This window comes from Numida meleagris, chromosome 4, assembly GCF_002078875.1.
Source record: "Numida meleagris isolate 19003 breed g44 Domestic line chromosome 4, NumMel1.0, whole genome shotgun sequence".
NCBI lineage: Eukaryota > Metazoa > Chordata > Aves > Galliformes > Numididae > Numida > Numida meleagris.
The window spans coordinates 1,875,121-1,895,346 of NC_034412.1; the positions used below are offsets into that span (position 1 = coordinate 1,875,121).

Consider the following 20,226-nt stretch of genomic DNA (forward strand, 5'->3'; position numbering starts at 1 on the left):
AACGGTATTTATTAATTGGAAGAAAACACAGTGCCACTAGGTGTCATTGTGTGCTGAGAAAGCGGAATGAAGCCACTTCTGCAGAAAGTACTGACGCACCTCATGGGCAGCGCTCAGCAGTACCACGTCCTCCAATTTTGTAGCTAATTACAGGGCTGCTTTACACTGCTTGCGTGGGAATCTTCCGCGTTGCTGACTCCACGGACGGTCCCTTCTGGTTTCCCTACAGTCTCATTAATGCTCCATCTTCTGTATGTCTTGAGAATTTCTTCCTTGTCTTCCTTGTCTTCAGCTCGAGCTCAACACGAAGCAAACAGTGACAGTTCTGGAGTACATTTCCATCTCTGCACATAGACTTCAGGCGTTTTTACATACTTAGCTTGAATGCTGGAATCGAAATCTTGTTTTAAAGATTTCTACATTTCAGTTGTAATAGAGCTCGTTATGTCACGGGTCTAAAAATCTGTCCCAAAGCCTGTGCAATGCCAGTTCTCTGCAGCAGTGTTCATCTCTTTACTAATAAGTTGTCTCCTGTGCATCTAATAACTGTCCAGGTTTTTGAGGGGTGAGTAGTTTGTACTCAGTGTTTGCTCAGTTTAATTCTTGCATCCACATCTTTATTTACTCTAATGCCATTCTAATACATGTATATTCAAGTCCTTGTCTTCGCCTTCTAATATATAGCATGTAATTTACAAAATATAATCCCTACTTTGAAAGATTTAATGCTGCTCTGTCCTAAGCATATTGATAGATATATATTTTTAATTGAGTAATGATTACATCAGTGAAATAAATGTCCTTGTCATTGTCTCCATTTAATCTTTAATTCTTATTTTGTAAGAAATCAAATTAGCGCTAAGCTGAATAATTTAAAGCTAATGCCGTATGTACAAGAAAATGAAGTGAAGTCTAACACTTAACTTTGTTTCTCTCCCGACAAGCGAGCCTTGGTTGTATGAGTTACAGGTCCCGTTCACCATCAGATGAGAATGACGGGCTCTGTTCTCAAAAGGGAATCTTCAAGGACTTAAACCCCGATTCACGTAACTTAGGACTCTTGGGCGCTGCAGGACCTAGAGGCCGTGCTTCATTCTTTCTTAGGTTGGGGGAAAACATTTTGAATTATTACAGAAACCAAGCAAATTTCAAACCAGGCTGTGAGCTTCGGAAGAGTGGCTGTTTTCCATGTGCATCACCACCATGTACTCTGGGGAGGAAATTTCTGTTAATTTTGATCTCTTTCCCAAATATGGTGCTACTGTGATTGGTCATTTTGACTGCTGTACTATTTCGTTCTTCTTTTATAACGCTAGATTATATTCATACACCTGAATCCCTTTTGTAAAAGGGATCCCTCAGGAAAGAAAAAAAAAGAAGAAAACATTAACCCTTTTTTTTCCAAGGGGGAAGTCGAACAGATTGCAATGATGAAACCCAAAGGCCAGACTGAACACGACGAAGGCATGCTGGAATACTTGGAAGATTTGATAGGGTCTGCACGACTGAGAGATCCTATTCAAACTCTTTGTCGCAGAGTAGAGACTTTAAATGAACAGAGAGCAGAAAAGGTAAGTCTTAGAAAGTGTTGTTTGAATTATAGATTGAATAGGTAAACTTGAGGCATCTCATTATTTAAGCTTTTAGAAAAGCAATTAACATAAGGACTGATTCTTTAATGATCTGGCAATCTACGCAAGTAGAAGTACAGAGAACTGTAGAGTTACCTTTATTGCATCTGATGTTTCCCTCATTTATAAAAGAAATGGGGAGTCAACATCAGTTGCCCTTCTTTAAGCATTTAAGAAGGCGTTGGCTTCTGATTCCCAAAGGTTTGAATGTTTGAGTTGGAAGCCAGGATCTTACCTGCTGAGCACTTCTTTGGTCATATCTGCATGCATTACATGCTTCTGCTCACAGTGAGGAGCAACACGGGAGCTGAATACATACATATAGATGGAGTCTTGTATCTGCCTTAGTCCTACTGCAAAGTAGCAAATAGAAAAAGCAGGAGGGAAACGCAACCTGTGCCGAGTAAAGGGTAGGGGGGAGAAACACGGCATTGCCAAGGTGATGCACAACTCCATGAGGACACTTATAAATACAGGAAATTAGTTGTGACTTGAGCTGCAGAGATCTGTTGCAGACATTGCTTTCATAGCATTTTACTTATGCATTTAATTCTAAATGTAGTAAAATATCCAAATTGTATTGTCTTTGACTTAGTGTGTCCTTGGTAAATTCTAACATGTGGCAGTCTCTGCTTTTTATAAAGCTGGAAAGGAAGAGACATTTAGTCACAGGATTTAACTGGAAAGGGGCTAGTGAAAATGCTGACAGCGGTGCAAGATGGAAATGGACCGACTGTCTCTGTAACTCCTCTTTGTTGCTCACTTGCATTTTCCTTGGTTTGCCTGAACTGCTCCCAGCATCTGTAGGATTCCTTTTTAGTTCTGTGTTGCTGTTTGAATTGCCCTAAAAGTACAGGCTGCAGTGGACAGTCATCTCTTATTTCGGGAAGTCTGCACTACTCAATTGCTTGCAGAGTTCATTGTGGGATAGCTCTCCACAGCTGTGACCTGTGAAGGTTCTGAGGCTTATTTGTCCTCGTGATTTGTTCTTCTGTACTGCTAGCACTAAAATCAGCTTTGACTGTCTTGTCTAGTTAAATAGAGTTAAAATGGTGGAAAAAGAGAAGGATGCCTTAGAAGCGGACAAGAACAAAGCCATCGAATTTCTTTCCTTGGAAAACAAAATGTTTAAAGAGAAAAATCATATCTGCCAGTACTACATGTAAGTAATTCTCTGGAGGTTTCATTTGGCATTCATGTGGTGGTGTTGTTTGCATATATGTAATTAGAAATATTTTATTTTTCTGGACAAGACCAGTTGAATAGCACGTGGCCAGTGATTTTGATTTTTTCAAGTCATTAAGTTAAACCTTTTCGTATAATAACAGACCACATTCGTTTTCCTGCAAAGAACAGTACCTCTCACAGCTTTATGCTTACAAGCTTCAAGTGACCTCCTAGTTTGATTTTTAATCTGAAGTGTCAAAACATGTTACATTTTCGTGCTGTTCCGTATAAAATTGGCAAAGTTACTCAAGAATGAGTGTTGGGATATAATACCTGACATCATCGTTTTCTTATCCTTCAGACTGCTGGAAATAAATATTCATTTGAAATGTTTATTTTATGGAAAAAAGTTTGCTGTTTTTTTAACACTGCTTTGTTGGATTTTTTTTTAGCTATGACCTACAGAAACGAATAAATGATTTGGAAGCCCAGAAAGAAAAAATACAGAAAGAGACAAAAGATATTAATGAGAAGAGTAGTAAACTTGCAGATGAAATGAAAAGCAAGAGTAAAACTTTAAAAGAGCTTGAGAAGTAAGTACTGAAGGAATAGATTCGTAAGCTAAGAGTACTTACATGTTTTGCATAGTGATTGTTAAAATTACAAGGGTTTTCAGAAAAAACACCCTCTGATTTTCCCAGTAGTTGGACTTAATGATCCCTGTGGGTCCCTTCCAGCTTGCAGTAGTTATGAGAAAGCTGTAGTAGCTGTATTTCATGAAAAACAAATGAAGAAAAGGAAACAAACTGAGAAAGCAGAAGTCTGAAATAGATGCATGGGCTGATGATCAAACGAAGGGAGCACAGCTGGGTTCTTTAGAAGTCCTTCCACCAACAGCGTAAATTATCTGATGAGTGGAATCTCTTATGGGATGTGTGAATAATTCCTGGCATGAATTAAATGATATTTTCACGTAAATAAATTTTAAAATATTGTCATTGGATTTATTTGGAGTTCTGCGTGTTGATTCTCTTGGGGAAATCTGGGTAATAGCCACCATTAATGCCACTAAAATGCCTGATTTGTATGGATTTAGAAGTACAAACTACTTATTTATGCTGGCTGTACAAAAAATAGCTGGAAGATTTTCTTTTCAGGTTTTCATATACACGTCTGAAAAGCTTAAGTACGTGAACGCACCTGTATTTTCCTCTGATTTCCTTATGAACCTCTTATCAGTGATTTGAGTTTTCCTTGGCTACTAAAGCTGCCATCTGACTGCAGTCCGAGCCTTCTCATCCTCCGAGATCCCGGTGATCTGAGAGTTACAAATTACAAATGTTATCAAAGAAAAAAATAGTTTCTGAAAATGTGTTTAACATTGTTTTCACTAGTTTTATCTTTTCTGATGAAAAATCGGTGCCCTGGGGAAAATGCTACAAACACAGTAAGTGTTAGGTGCTGCTTCTCACAAAAACTGACCAGTATTGTTTTAAGTCCTGAATGCTCACTTATTAAGCCAAGTTCTACTGACACTGTTTTAAGATAAGGAATAGATAATTCTTTCTTCTTTCTCTTCTAGGAAAATTGATAAAATTACAACGTTAATAGATGAAAATAAAAAGAAATTTACTCAGTTGGATTTGCAGGATGTTAAAGTAAGGGAAAAACTGAAGCATGCCAAAAGCAAGGCTAAAAAACTGGAGAAGCAACTTCAGAACGACAAAGAAAAGGTAGCGTGCGCTGCAGCTTGCTTTGCTTAAAGGAACGTGCTTGGCTGCTCTAGATAAGAACATCTTTGTGCAGCTGGGTAACAGTAACAAAGGACACCAATTCTACTTTGTGCAACAAAGAAAGCTTAAAAACGTTTCAATTTTTTTTCGCTTGGATATTTGCTGTCATTTGTCAGCTGGGGTTTTGTTTGCTGATCACTTACTGCATTGCGTTGTTCTCCCTTAAATAACTATTCCCTCACGTCTTTCTATGGGAGCTACAGCCAGCAGTACCAGGCTGCTTCCTGCCTGCTTCCCAATGGCCTCATGGCTTGAAAAGCATGAGCTTGCCACGTTTGCTGAGGTTAGAGGGACAGTGCATGTTTGCACTTTTAAACCATTTGTCTGTTTTCCTCGTTAATTAAATTAGCATAATGGATGTGTTTTATTAAGTTGGCTCCTACCAGTTGTTTGAGACCTTAAATTGCCATTAGAAGGTAGATATTTAAGACTTAAATAATTGAATGGTTATGCATAAAGCTATGCTCTCTCTATACAGCTTGGCTCTAGAACTGAACAAGCCTTGCAGATAAATTCCAGGCTTCCTGCTAGAGCCATCAATGTATTTTATCTTACAAAAATGTGATCTTCATCCCTGTGATACTGCCACACCATGCACACTGGTTAAATTCAGAAGTCTTTGGGTTCTCTTTGTCATACTCTTGCTCCACATGCCTCTGCAAAGCTGAAAGAAGCTTGCCAATACCTTTAAGGAACCTTCTTTTGGGCCTATTCTGCGGTCCAGAAGAAGAAAAGATGCCTTGTAATTAGACAGAGAACATATACACGTAGAAGGCTCCGGGATGCTGAAGTTAAAGTGGGAACTGCAAGGTGGACATTGATTGCTGGAGCATAAGACAATCCCCAGGACATGCATTTTTCAAATATATGAAGACATACATGGGTCTTCATCGCTGTCCAGATGTCATCTTCCCTTTTCATTTACCAGGTGGAAGTGACAGACAGTCTGTTATGCCTCAGAGTTACTTTGGCTTCCACATAGAAATTGAAAGGCAGAACTTAAAGACGCAGCCAAAAACTGTTTTGTTTCGGTTGAAGAGGGAGTTAATCTTTTCCTTCTGTAGGTAGAAGAACTGAAAAACATACCCTCCAACAGCGAAAAAACCATCAGCGATGCAACATCTAAGAAAGAGCTTCTTGAAAAGGCAAAAGACAAAGAAGAGGAAAAACTCAAACAGGTTATGAGTAGCCTGAAAGAGGAAACACGAGAAATTCAGAAAGAAAAAGAGGTTTGTTGACTTGGGCGCTTTCTGTTTTAACTGAGATGCAGCTTTAGGAGTCAGGAATGCAAGGATCACAAGCTAGCTGGAAAATGGGATTTATGTGCCAGTGTTCCTTGTGTTGGTTTGATGGAGGCTAACTGGGAAATTCATTTTGAGAATTTACAATCAGCGAAATGATTCTCACGAGGTTGTTTGCTTTTCAGAGTGATAAGTTATTAAGCATATCGTTCATACACATACATTAAATAAATCTACACTTCCATTACTAGAACACACTTGAATTTTCTCCCATCAAAATGTTCAAGCCAACATGTTACTTTAAAATAATAATTATAATCTGATTTTGGAATGCCGTGCTCCAGGCCTTTCACACAGCTGTGATCTGTCTGTGCGTACACAACTACTGCAGCACTTACTGTTGTTGATGTGAGCTGCCCAATCATTAAAAATCTGGAGACTGAAAATTTATTCTATAAATGTCGAGGTCTGTTTCCTGTACTGAACGCAGTCTCCATTTGATCTGTAATTTAGTGCAAATTTAGTGCAAATTTAATGGGCAGTGTTCTCTGCAACTTCAAGTGAAGAAGGCAATACAACGCTTATATGGAATTGGTTTAAGGTAATTCCACAGCGTTCTTGATAGCCATGGAAAAAAAAAATCATAAAGAAAATGTTAACAAACTCAGACATACTTGTTCTAATTAACAGTTTCCATATCTGTTTTCTGCTAGTAAAAGAATGTGCTCATTTCCTTGTTACCTTTCACACAGCATGACTGACAGAGTGAATCCCACTGTTGTGTTTGGATTTGTAACATCCATTTGTGCAGGGCAAAGAGAAGGAGCTCGTGGAGTTTTGTAAGACGGTGAATGACGCTCGTTCAAAGATGGATGTGGCACAGGCAGAGCTCGATATCTACCTCACGCGCTATAACACTGCTGTGTCTCAGCTCAACGAGGCCAAGGAGGCTCTGATGACTACTTCTGAAACTCTTAAGCAAAGGAAGGCCGCTATTAAAGATATAGATATCAAGTTACCTAAGGCTGAACTGGAATTGAAGGAGGTGAGACCTAACTTTCATACATGGAATTTAACAACTACCTTCAGATACTTAATTAACCACTGAATTTAAGTATCTGATTTCAAACTTAGTTTGGTTTAAGAAAATATTAACATTGAGCACTGGAAATTAAATCCCACGCATCTCTACAAGCAAATCAGCTGAAATTTAATAATTAGACATGGTAAGAGAAATAAATAGCTATGTTTCTGAGCCATTTGAATTTCATTTCATGCTCCCCTCTCGTTCCCAATAGAAAAAAAATCCTGATACTTTGGTGTAAGCCTGATTCACACATGCATGAGCTGTTGTATCTGTTTCCAAGTGTACAAATAACAGCCATTGCTCTGGTGAACGTTTTCCTACCTGTTTTTCAGTGGCTCCCTTCACTGCTTACACAGTCATGAATCTGTGTCCTAGAATACGAAGGATCCTTGTGGCTAACATCTTTCTTGTACCCGTTAGAAAGAGAACAAGCTTGAGAAGCTGAAAGAAGAAGAACTGAGGACTCAGAACCTTGTTCGAAATCTCCGTCAAAAAGTAGAAGAAGCGAAAAGTTCCTTAGCACAGCATCGCAATCGAGGCAAAGTGCTTGAGGCTCTGCTTGAGCAGAAGAAGTCGGGAAGTATTCCTGGAATATATGGAAGACTGGTAAATTTTAAAAGGCCATTCCAGATTTTGTCTTAAACTTCACGGGGTTAGAGTGGTTTTTATGTGAATAGGTGAAAGGCAGAATTCTGCACTTCCCTCTAGTTGCGAATCCTATGGACTTGCTATAAATTGCTTCTCTGCAAGCTGTGTTGATTTTAAAGGCCTGAAAATGTGCTGCCGAAGTAGAGTTCTTTGTTCCTTTTTTCTTTCTGGAGTCAAGCAATACATATATCAGTGTACATGTAGAAGTGATAATGTTGTATTCTGCTGTTGTTTCTTTGCCCCTCCTGCTCCTGTAAGAGGATTCTGTTTCAGAACATTCGATGCGTGTCTATTTGAAAAACTCAGCTATAGGTAAATTGAAAGGGATATAGTCCACTTGCCAGAGGAAGGACTGAGGTTAAGGTGTTCCTGGATAACTGGGCTGGCTGCACGTGCTGGTTCGTTAACCTGCAGACACGTGAAGGTTTTCAGAGGAGATGAATAGCCTAGTACCCATTCCTCGGTTGCGTACAGGAATGCTTGCAGAGGTATCTGACTTGCGAGGTGCTACCCAGCAGACCACTGGTAGAAGCGTACACAGAATAAATGAAATGATTTTGCTAGGCCAGACCGCCTCGCTGAAACACTGGCATAGAAAATTTACCATTTATCTACAGAAAATAAATTCATCGCTACCACGTTGCTTCGTCAGAATCACTACTTTTGAAACTCCAAGTATATGAATTCATATTCTATTATGGAACCGAGTACAGGAGAAACACGTAAATAGCAGTGTGCAGGAGAAGTCAGGTGTGACATTAATTTACAAATTTTAACTAAGGTTTAAGTTATTTGGCAAAAAAAAAAAAAAGTTGTATAATTTGTTTTCATCTCATTTCATTGTATGTAAAGTTTTTGTCGTATCTCTCAACACCAAGACAAAACATCGGTGCCTTGCTAATGAGAGTATTTCTGTCTTCCCCCCTCCACTCCCCCCTCAATTCTCAGGGAGACTTGGGAGCTATTGATGAGAAGTATGACGTTGCTATCTCATCATCTTGTGCCGCCTTAGACTACATCGTAGTTGACACAATCGATACCGCACAGGAATGTGTGGAATTCTTAAAGAAAACGGAAATTGGAGCTGCCACGTTTATAGCCCTGGACAAAGTAAGTACTGGTGCTGGGGCAAAACAAAGCACCTTGCTGATTTACCCTAAGATGCACAGTGATATTTATATGCATACAGATATGTGTTACATTGGTATGTTACACTGAATAAGTATTAATACAGGTAAAGCTAAAATGTAACATGTTTTAATAGGATGTTGGTACCTTAGAATTTCCTACTAGCAAACAATAATGTTTAATTACAAAGAATTACAAAGCTGTTTGGTTAGCCATGTGTGTACAGCAAATGTTTGTTGTGTCTTTTTGATCGATTATATTTTTGTATTCGGATTTTCCTAACAAATTTAGCAAACTCACTAATTCTGGTGATCTAGAAACTGGAAACTACGAAATTTAAGCAAGAAGTATGGCTAGCAAAGGGGACAGTGAATTAGAAGGGAGTTTTTAATTATTATGCAAGAAAGTAGAGATCCCTAAGAAAGGAAGTGTCACCATTCAGAGAAGTTACATTTAACTAGAGAACATTTACATTTGCTTTAAAGCCTGAGCATATCTTGAGTGATGGGACCATTTCATTATTGTATGTATCCAAAGGAGCCTCGTGTTCATTTGTTTCCCTTTGTTTTATGTAGATGGCCATATGGAAGAAAAATCTTGAAAAAATCCCAACCCCTGAAAATGTGCCTCGATTGATTGACCTGGTGAAAGTAGAGGACAAGAACTTTTGCCCAGCTTTTTACTTTGCGTTACGGGATACCCTGGTGGTTAACAACTTGGATGATGCTACCAGAATAGCATTCCAAAAAGACAAAAGGTGGAGGGTTGTAACGCTGAAAGGAGAAATCATTGAGCAGTCAGGTATTGAAGTGTAAACTTCTGATTATATGTCAGCACTTCATAGATGCTATCGAAGCAAAACGAAGCATGCTGAATTCTCTTCCTCTTTCTCTGCTTTAGGAACAATGACTGGTGGTGGGGGTAAAGTAATGAAGGGCAGAATGGGCTCCTCAGTTGTAACTGATGTTTCACCGGAAGAGGTTAGTGCACAATCTTAATTAAAAGTGGAATTTCTTTAAAGCTCGTTACGTTTTGACAGTTCATACACACCTGTGCAATCTCCTTTTAAATACGTACAAGTAGTTAACAAGATGTAAGATACTTTGATAGTGAGTGAAAGCTGAAAGAAGCTGAAAGTTTATGAGGCTAGCATAGGTTCTCTCACTCTTAAGTGCACTTGTTCACACCCCAACCCTCACATGCCTATTTACTTTTGGTCCCTTTGTGCTGCCTTTGATAGCTTGGAAACTGAAGGTGGGAGTGAGAATGTGGATGATACTGGCTATAAGGAACCACTCTGCTGCAGAGCAGTCCATGCAAACTCAGCAGTAGGAAAAGAAAGGTTTTGTCCACTGTTTTGTGTCATTGTAAGATTTCTCAGGGACTGGCAACATCTTCCTTCAAACTTTTTGTCAACGATATTTAGAAGAATCCAAATACTTCCTTGCCATCTGAATGTATTTGGGTTTTACTCTGTACTTCTGTTTAGTGCAAATAGAACTGTAGGCCGTGTCCTTTTTCCATAGTATCTGCTGATCAACCTAAGATCAAACCACAGTATTAACACCTCTGCAAGAAGGCAGCTCCTCCATGCAACTATCAAGTAGACAGTGGCTCCTGAGGTCAGTCCTCTCCCAACAGGCAGAGAATGAACTTCTTGTTCTTTAGGAATGAGAGCTGTAGGCCAACACAAGGGTTGAATACCTGCTTACCCCTGAAAACACAGAAACAGTGGTTAGTATTTCTATGTGAAAATACTTTCATATTGGAGAACCCCACGTTGCAACTCAACGTGAAGGCTTCTCTGCTGGAGGAGATAATCATGTCACCACTCTTGCTGTCCTTGCTAGTGTTTCAGCACCATTTGGTTTTATCACTGGGAAGTTAAAAAATGTATCTATTTTTCTTCTGTATCTTCACCTTCACTCAGCTTGGAAAATAGGATTGTATTAGCCAAGAGTAGTCATAATTCTGCAAACACCAGCGAGTTTGACAGGGCAACTTCTGTCAAGGCTATTCATATAACGTTGAGTGTGTCTTGAACTAATAAATTAATCTCATGGACAAACTGTTATAGTCCCAGTCTTGAAAAGGATCAATAAATACATAAGCCAGCTCACATTTCTATCTTAGTAATAGGAGAACTGCTATTTCTTGTCTTCAGACTTCAGATTTATCCATGGTTAGCTTTCTCCAAGAGACATGCTTATCTCTACTGTTTTCTGTTTGGTCCACGAGACATACTGTGGCACTCAGTAAGCATCAGTAGCTATAACTTGATTTCTCTGTTGTCGGTTTTGCTGTGCACTTGTCTAGAAACTCGGCAACTCCAACGTGAAGAAGTATGTTCGTGTCTGTGCCCATTAGACAGTTTGCTATTTGTAGAAACAGAACATTGGCTGAGACCTGACATGTATCTTTACTCCTGCTCTTGAAGGTGAATGGCAAGACTTGTTCTCTTAATCATTACTACATGCAAGAGCCTGTCTTCCTAACACCAGATTACCACAAAATCCAACGAGCACAGAATCTTATCAGTTAAAGAACAACAGAAATCACATCTAGCTTCTGCTTAAGTTTTTTAGATTCTGCCTTCACTACTGACTTAAGTCTTTCAAGCTTAACCTCGTTGTACTTCCTTGAAGCAGTTTTCCATTACTAGGTATTTTGACAGGGATTCTGTGTCTTAATTCTCCTTACGCTTGCTCATGTTGTTGTTCACTTATCATTGATGTTCTCAGCAGCCTCCACATTCTGTCCAGCTGCGGAAAAGTCTCAAGTCTTTACATCACTTTTGTGTTTTAAGAGATCATAGACCATCTAGCACGTGAACGAGTGCTTGCTGTGTTTTGTAGTGCTGACACTGTGATTGTGTTTCATTTTTGTGTAGGTCGACAGACTGGAATCTGAACTGCAGAAGGATTCCAAAAGAGCAGTACAGTGTGAAGAAAAAAAATTACAACTCGAAGAAGACATAACAAAACTGCAGAAAGATGTTCGGGAAATGAGAAACACTTTAGAAAAGTATACAGCCAGTATCCAGGTGAACAAGTTCATCACTGAGTAACATCTGGTTTCTACATGCACCTGCAGGAGAACAGCTCCTCAGCCTCAAGTGAATGTAATCTTTGCCAGTATCAAAGATCTTTCTGAAACTATGGCATTCTAACACGGTTCTGTTTTCTGTAGAGTTTTTCTGAACAAGAAATTCATCTAAAAGGCCAAGTAAAGGAACTTGAAGCAAACGTGACTGCTGCAGCTCCAGACAAAAACAAACAGAAGGAACTGGAGAAAGCTCTCAATAGTTATAAGAAAGGTATTTATTGTGGAGAGAGGGATAATAAAGACTGTAGTCAAGTTAATTTACTAATGCAGGAGTGAATGCTTTGTTCTTCCATGTTATCGGTGCTGTACTCACCATTTTGCTTTTATAGCATTTTAAGAAAGAGCACACAGTCTGCTTTGGATATCCTGTATTCCTCTTTTGAACAATATCACATCAAGAGCGTATGGATGCTTTACTTTCTCAATCACACTAAAGTCTGAGGGTATAAATATCTTGAATCTTTCTGCCATACAATGGAGAGAGACAGAACTGTGTCTAGAGACCACATAATGTCATTAACACTATTTTGTTTATCAACAGATTATGAGTGTGTTTCTGAGCAAGCTGGTAAGATGGAAAACGAAGTTAAAAGATTACATAACCTCATAATTGATTTTAATAATCGTAAACTTAAAACACAGCAAGACAAAGTTGATAAGATCAACCAAGAAATAGATGAATGTACTTCAACTATTACTAAAGCCCAAGTGGCAATCAAGACTGCACACAGGTACAGTAGACATCAGTGTGTGACATTTCAAGCCTTAGGCTGTCACTGTATAGTTCTGTGCTTCCTGAGACTGCACGTACATCTGTCCGTGGGAGATCTGTCAGGGTGCAGATGTGCTTTCACTTCCTTATGGCTAGAGGAAAACTGAAGGGAGAAGATCGCAGCCTTTTTCTCTAAACAGACACCTCAAACTGAAACTGGCTCTTAATTAAGGTTTTGTTAATTAGTTAATCAGTCTTTGTTAATTAGTGTGTTTTACAGGCAGACAATCAGAGACCTAGAAAGCTTAGTGACACCTGATCGAGGAGAGTCATTTCAGTCTCCACAGAGCTGGATCTGTTGGTATCAGAATCTGTAGCACACTTGTGTGCTTTAAGTGGGTGCCACAGTTAAAAATCTCTCAACCTTAAAATCTTACTTTTCCGTTGCACACATCAGAGTAAATGCTGCTTGCATAGAAGAGCCAAAGGCAGTAACGTTTTGTAGTTTCCAATGGGTGATTTAAAAGTCCCACTAAATCGGTATTTTTCTGCAAATATTTGCCTATCACTAAAATACGTCAGGAGAAAAATTAGAAATAACGGTTATTGGCATGCAGTGGAGCAGTTCACATCTGAAGGGACTAGTTTTATTGTGAAGTATGTCAGGAAAGAAAATGGGCTGTATTTTTCTTTTAGCTTAGCAATACACGCAAGCATTTGGAGCGGGTGTCAGAACAGTGTGAAAGAAGGAACTGTGCGTTTGTGTTTACAGAAGACAGCCTTGTCTCACCTGCATATCTCAGGTGTATGAGGGTTCACGCATACATAAGCACTTCCCATTTGGTTATCAATACCTAGGGAACAATATAAGTAAGGTTGTGCTTCTGGATTCTCTTGTGTTGTATTTGCACTTGTGAAGTACGTGAATGTCTTGGTATCCATTCAGGAACCTGAAAAAATCTGAAGATTCTGTTCTTCGCACTGAGAAGGAAATTGGAGACAATGAGAAAGAAATTAAAGACTTAACAGAAGAGCTGACTGTGCTGGAAGACAAAGCTACCGAGGTTCTGAACGACTGCAAGCAAGCTGAAGTAAGTGTAATGTTAATGTGGTGTATTTCTTCATAGAGGACGCTGCCTGAAATGAATTGCCCATAGTATTTGTTGCACCAAAGGTGTCTTAGTTGGTGCTGTCTGTTAACCTTTATCCCAAGACAATTCCAGGCAGGCCTAGGAATACAGAAATGGGTTCATTAGCAGATAGCTTCATTTAAAAAGCTACCTTGCAATTTGAGCCTCCGACTTCATGGCACTGATATAAAAAAGCATTAAAAACATTAGTGTGGGACTTGCTTAATCCAGGTCTAGATTTCAAGTATAAACTGCAGCGTATTTTCACAGGTGCTATTCCAGAACCCGGGGACCAGGTTAACCTAACTACTACTAGAGTGTGTGTTATTTACAGCCATACTTCTGACTGTGGGGAGTAAGCTCTGTGAATAATTTAGTGAAAGCAGACCTAGAAGGTGAGGAAGGGCTAACACTTCCCAGGCGACTGAGGAATGCACGTTGTGTGTCACCTTGTGCAGGAAGCGCTGCCGAGCGTTCAGGAGGAGCACCGCAGCTTGCTGCAGGAGATGAGAGCTATTCAAGATGATGAACACGAACTGCGAAAGGAAGCTCTCAATATCAAGTTTAAAATTGAACAAATCGATAGTCATATTGCCACGCATCAGTCGAAGGTTAAATACTGGCAAAAGGAGGTAAGGAATTTTTTTCAGTTCGTAGAAGTTGAATTATGATATCCCAGAAAGATTAATATGGTATAATCACTTAGGCAAAAATCAATATTCAGCTCATTATTTCTTGGTGTTTATCCTATAAAAACCTGCTCTAAAAAAAGGTGACACGCATGTAGCTTTTGATGTAGCTTTTGACTTGTCAGGTTTTTTATTTATGAGAGAATGGTGGGCTAAGTGTAACTGACATAACACTATTTAAAAGCAATGAGGGAGAAAATAGGAGGCAATAATACTAAGAGACTCTTGTGCCTGGGCATTCTCTCAGTAGATACTGGGGGAAAAAACCAACAAAAAAAAGCCTTCCCAAAAAGATGAGAGAAGCAAAGAGGAGCAGGAAAACATTCAGTGCTGTATGCACTAAGCTGTTCTTTAAAACAAAGGAAATTAATTCCATGAAAAGTGTCTTCCACCAGCTTCTGGGAATGGTTTTCATTCTTGAGGATGCGATTCTGCACAGAACCCTGACTTCTTTGACCCATAGGCTAGCTGAGTGCAGAGAGTCAATCAATCAGAGGCAATGGCAGGGCTGGCTTTGTTTCTCACGGTCTATGGAAAGAGCAAAAACACGGTGTGTGCACAGGGAGATGCTCAGAAATAAAGGCCAGGTAGGTGCAGACCAGCAGGTGATCACGCAGTGCCCTTTACACCCTCGTTCCTTTGAGGACAGCCAAGGCAGCTACTCAGCAGAGGTATTCAGAAGCTGTTCAACCTTGCAAACACAAGGTATGAAATACATAGTTATTGAAGTTCTAAAAGAGACTTTAAGGATAAGGAAAGTAGGGATGATACCCACATTACCTGCTACTGCTCCATATACAGAGAAATATCCCACTTCTAAGAATGAATTTTCAGGAACAAAGTAACAGGATTATAGCACGTTTGTTGTCTTGCATGCATCTTAATTTTAAGCAGAATTAAGTGAAGAGGCTTTGAATGTTGGGAAGGTTCAGTATCTACTAATACCAGAAATATTTACTTTGGAAACGTGTTCATGTGATAATTAATGTCATCTTTAGATTTCTAGTAACTGATTTTGATTTTTAGATATCAAAATTATCATTGCATCCCATAGAAGATAAGCCACCCGAAGAACTCCCAGTGCTCAGTCAAGAAGAGCTTGAGGCTATCAAGGATCCAGACATTATCACTAATCAAATAGCTCTCTTGGAAGCACAGTGTCATGAAATGAAACCCAACCTCGGTGCTATTGCAGAATATAGGAGAAAGGTAAAGCTTTGCTACTACCAGGTAGCAGTAGAACTCATTGCTTTGATATTGCGCCGCGTGTCTGCACAACAGCATGGCTTTGTCTTGTTGCACCAACAGTGCAGAGCTGTAAGATTACCTGAAGCACAGAGCTACTGAAATAGATGTTAATTGCTTAATGATAAGTTCAAGTTAATTAAATGACTGAGGGAGAGTCCACATTAGAACTGAACAGTGAAAAAAGAGAGGGTTTGTTCTCGATTCTTGTTTTTATTTCAAGGCTGTTGGTCATTCTGGGAAAAATAAATTTTCAGATGGCATAAAATCTAAAATAGAGACAGCTTCTTTAACTGCACTTGGGTTTTGTTGTGTTTCATTTCTTTTTTTTTTTTTACAGGAAGAGCTATACTTAAAACGTGTGGCTGAATTGGATGACATTACCAATGAGAGAGACAGATTTAGACAAGCTTTTGAAGATCTCAGGAAGCAGAGGCTAAATGAATTCATGGCAGGATTTAATGTAATAACAAATAAACTGAAGGAGAACTACCAGATGCTCACTTTGGGAGGAGATGCTGAATTAGAACTTGTAGACAGTTTGGATCCCTTCTCTGAGGGAATCATGTTTAGGTATGTGAAAATACTTGGTATTGTTGCTGCAATCCCTAATCACTGCACTGCCTTTTTTTTTTTTTAATCCGTTTTCTTTAAAATCTTGAGTGATCATCAGGTAGCCAAGGTAGTCCCACCCCTTGGCAAACACTGGCAGGATACTCACAGAAGCCACCACTTTTTAGCAATGAGTAATGAAGAGGCTCATTTCACTTCAAGAAACACCTACCTAACAAACAGCAGTTAGAAAGCTTGGATTTCAAAGTAATTTCTCAGTTTTCTTGTTTCCCAAACCATTTCATTTGCCCAAGGAATCGTGTCGAGTCATAGTGGTAAGCAGACATTGTTCTGTCATAAATGGTCCTAAAAGTACGTTCATTACTTTAAGAACAGAGTAACACTTTTGAAATATAATTAAATAGGAGTTCTTAAGTGTTGCAGTTCCCACAGAGAACAGATGAGTGTTACAATAGCTCCAGTTCAGGCAAACATCAGCTGACCACATAGCTGCGTGTGCCCAGGGAGCTGCTCCACCAGTTCCCTCCTGTCTTGTGACTTGCTTTTCACCATGACATATTTCTTTTATTCACAAACAGAAGTAATTTACAAACTCTAATTTTGTTTCAGTGTTCGGCCTCCAAAGAAAAGCTGGAAGAAGATATTTAACTTATCAGGAGGAGAGAAGACTCTTAGTTCGCTGGCTCTAGTTTTTGCACTCCATCATTACAAGCCAACACCGCTTTATTTTATGGATGAGATTGATGCAGCACTTGACTTCAAAAATGTATCTATTGTAGCATTTTACATCTATGTAAGTACCCATAACTATTGTGGTGGGACCTTTTTTCCTTCTCTGCCAGAGAAGAGATTTTTTTTTTACAGCCAGATTTAAAATCTTTGTAAGATGCAGTATTTTCAACTAACTGTGTGCTAAGCAGATTTTCAGAAAGGTGCTCGGAATGCAGCTTTCTGCATTTTTTTTTTCCTAAGCTGCTACATTCTTGAAGTTGGGCTGCTAACAGAGGATCTATAATTCCTCCCCACATCCTCACTGCACTTTTTCAAAAGCTGTCTAAAGAGCACAAGAGTTTCCCAACGGTGCCATAGTTCAACACAGCCTTGCTGCTACTCCTTGCTCTTTAAAATGTACTTACTCTGAAACTAATCAGCCCTAGGCAGCTGAGATGCTCTTGGTGGGGCGTTCACATATCCAGGCTCATGACTTCATCCTGAGGTGCAGCCAAGATTTTTACTTGCTTTTCATTCTCAAGCTGCAATAGGTAGGTTTGTTTGATCTGTCTTTTTTGAAAGCCTGAAAGAAAAAGCACTAATAATTCTATCATCACCATATTTAAGCCAGCAAACATTTACGTTGTTGCAGTTCTTGTTGCTAATTTCAACTTAAAATCTTCAGAATTATTCAAAGTACAACCATCCCTTTTGGGAACAGTCTGGAAATGCCAAAGGTTGATTAACTACTTAAAGCTAGGGAAGCACTTCAAACCTTGCTTCCATAATATTTGTGTTTTCATACACGTGACCTTACACTGTTACTCCTGAGTTATTAAAGACAAAAAGCTGGTTCTATTTTGAAAGCACCACCCTACGTAGTTATTTTGTTATCTACTGTCACTGTGCCTCAGGGTCACAGAACTATCCTTCTTCAGGGCTTGTCCCCTTTAACAAAGGGTTTGCTTCCCCCAGTTCTCAGCGTGGGGAAATAGATTTTCCTTTTCATTCCTACAGGAGCCCTTGTTAGAACAATTCAGGTAAGTCAGGAGGCCTTCAGTAAACCCAGTGGAATTCGCATTAAAAGCGTGGTAAACTGAAATTCTGCAAAAATTAGCATGTGCTTTTATTTAACTGAATTCACTTGAACAGGTCACGTAAAAGAGGGAAAGCTCCTGGTTAAGTCAATGGAAACGCTTTGTGCTGAAAGCCAAGGTAGGGCTTAGCCAAAACTGGACAAGTTATGAGAGATCAGCACCTGCAGAGCTGCTGGGTTATTCTGTGCACTGAATGTTCACAGCGATGTATCAGTAGTTCTTAAACCTGCATGGAGAAATCATGCAAAGACACAGCTTTCTGAAATCCTGAGAGCTAACACAACTAACTTCTGTTTCAGGAGCAAACAAAAAACGCGCAGTTTATCATCATCTCCCTGCGGAACAACATGTTTGAGATTGCAGACAGATTGATTGGGATATACAAGACTCACAACACCACGAAAAGCGTGGCAACAAACCCCAAGGTGATTGCAGCGAAAGGACTGATTGAACTTGGCATTGCTGAGCACAGTATAGCTCAAAGCCAGAATGAATGAAAAAAAACCAACCTGCCAATGTAAATTAATATTCTCATTGCTGCTTACTGTATTTTCTTTAAATGTACTTTTGTATTTTGAGATTTTTCTCTTTAGATTGGAGGCTCTTTAGATTGTTAATAAAAAGAAATCTAAATAAATTCCATTCTTTATCATACAGTCTGTATGGGCCTTAATTATATGAACCGATTAAAAAAACAATAGCTATTATTTATTATGTCAATTCAGGACTTTTTTTTTTCCCCTCTGTGTACTAAAGCAAGCAAATTGCTATCAAATGCCAGCAAAGAAAGAGCATCCTTATTTAAATATCAAAGCATTTCAATGTGTGAGTTCCAGTAAGTGAAGTCAGTATATAAAATAATTTGCATGAATAAGGCTGTAAAATGGAACAGACTGACTTAGATTTCTAGCTGCTGTCATAAAGCTATGTGGTCTCGGAGTCAGACACTGGGAACCACTTTGCAGTGAACCGGTTTGGCTGTTGTTGCACATTTACACTTTATCAGTCCCACAGTGACTCTCACGTGCTTGCTCTTACCATCATTTCACAGAGAGCTAACTTGTTTTCGCTGTAGAGGTGAAGTTATTTAAATCTGTACCCTATTCACATTGCTCACCTAGCTTATCAGTTTTCCATTTCCATCATCGTGATGTCAGCACTTCTGTATGCATGTTGTGCTTTGAATGTTGTCTTTTTTGTATTTTTAAGAACTGGAACTGTACATCCTACTCCAGAAGTCAGGCCAGTGCCTGGCAAGCTGTCGCTAACAGCCAGTTCCTGAGCTAGAAGCATCTCCTACCTTGGGATGAGATTCCTCACTGCTGTATGCCAGTATCTCATTTTGGCAGAAAACAGTTGTGTCTTACATGCTACTTCATGTCCCTTCTGTTAGCTTAGCAGCAGTTATCCACCTATTCCCTTAAAGAAAGAAATAATCAGTCATTGATGTGTTTACTCTTGGAAGATGGCTACTAGTAGAAAAGCTTACTACGCACAGTTCTAGAATGGTAGTTCATTCTTTTCTCTGCTGTTTGTCCTTGCTTACACTTCCCTGTTTTCCTATAAAGCACACTTAAAGCCTGCATTAGTTTATTATACTTTCTGTTGTCACAGTCCTGACCCTGGGGAGCCTCCCCATAACCAAAGAGGCCGAGTGGTGCCCGAGGGGCCCTGCCCTCACCTCTCTGTGCACCGAGCAGCCCCAAGAGCAGTGTCTGTGCTCTCTGTACCACGGCTGTGCTCACCTGGTAGCACAGACATCATCAGCACAGCCGCTCTGGAAAACTGAAGGGAGCGTACTAAACTGGCTATAAACTGAGGAAAAAATTCTCCAAATGCAAATTAACATGCATAGAATAGAAGTGTTGTATATGTAGACTATTTGAATTGGGGCCAGAAAGCGATCCTGGTTACTTCTAGATCATTTTCAGAAAACAGCTCAGCAACATCAAAATCAGTAGCATGAAAATCAGTAGTAAAGATACAAAATGCAAGGCCTTTCTCTGCCCCATCCCAACGTCAGCCATGAGTGCTGTGCAGTTTTGGTTTTTCCCATCTCATGATGGAGCTAGAAAACCCTGATACGGCTCGAGGATAAATTTATGGCAGAGTTACAGGACTTAGTTCTCACTATCCCACTCCATTACTAAGTAGCAATAAATTATCTTCCTCAAGGTGAACTTGTTTTGGCCACAAGAACTGCTGAGTGCTCTCCCTGCCCCCATCCTGACCCATGACCTCTGCAGTATTTTGTCCCCCCGTCCTCCTG

At 39.5% G+C, this 20,226-nt stretch overlaps 1 protein-coding gene across 1 annotated transcript in view; it reads left to right on the plus strand.

The window, feature by feature from the left end:
- The window catches only part of SMC4 (structural maintenance of chromosomes 4), a gene marked incomplete at its 5' end in the record, with an annotated part of 33,141 nt that extends 14,530 nt beyond the window's left edge, over positions 1-18,611 (plus strand). The window contains 19 exon segments of the mRNA XM_021393957.1: positions 1,407-1,571; positions 2,666-2,793; positions 3,251-3,391; positions 4,381-4,531; positions 5,656-5,820; positions 6,644-6,877; positions 7,340-7,525; positions 8,516-8,677; positions 9,271-9,496; positions 9,596-9,675; positions 11,586-11,738; positions 11,885-12,011; positions 12,342-12,531; positions 13,459-13,603; positions 14,101-14,274; positions 15,358-15,540; positions 15,917-16,149; positions 16,759-16,942; positions 18,257-18,611. Coding sequence (XP_021249632.1) covers positions 1,407-1,571; positions 2,666-2,793; positions 3,251-3,391; positions 4,381-4,531; positions 5,656-5,820; positions 6,644-6,877; positions 7,340-7,525; positions 8,516-8,677; positions 9,271-9,496; positions 9,596-9,675; positions 11,586-11,738; positions 11,885-12,011; positions 12,342-12,531; positions 13,459-13,603; positions 14,101-14,274; positions 15,358-15,540; positions 15,917-16,149; positions 16,759-16,942; positions 18,257-18,454 — 3,225 coding nt within the window. The 3' untranslated portion in view covers positions 18,455-18,611.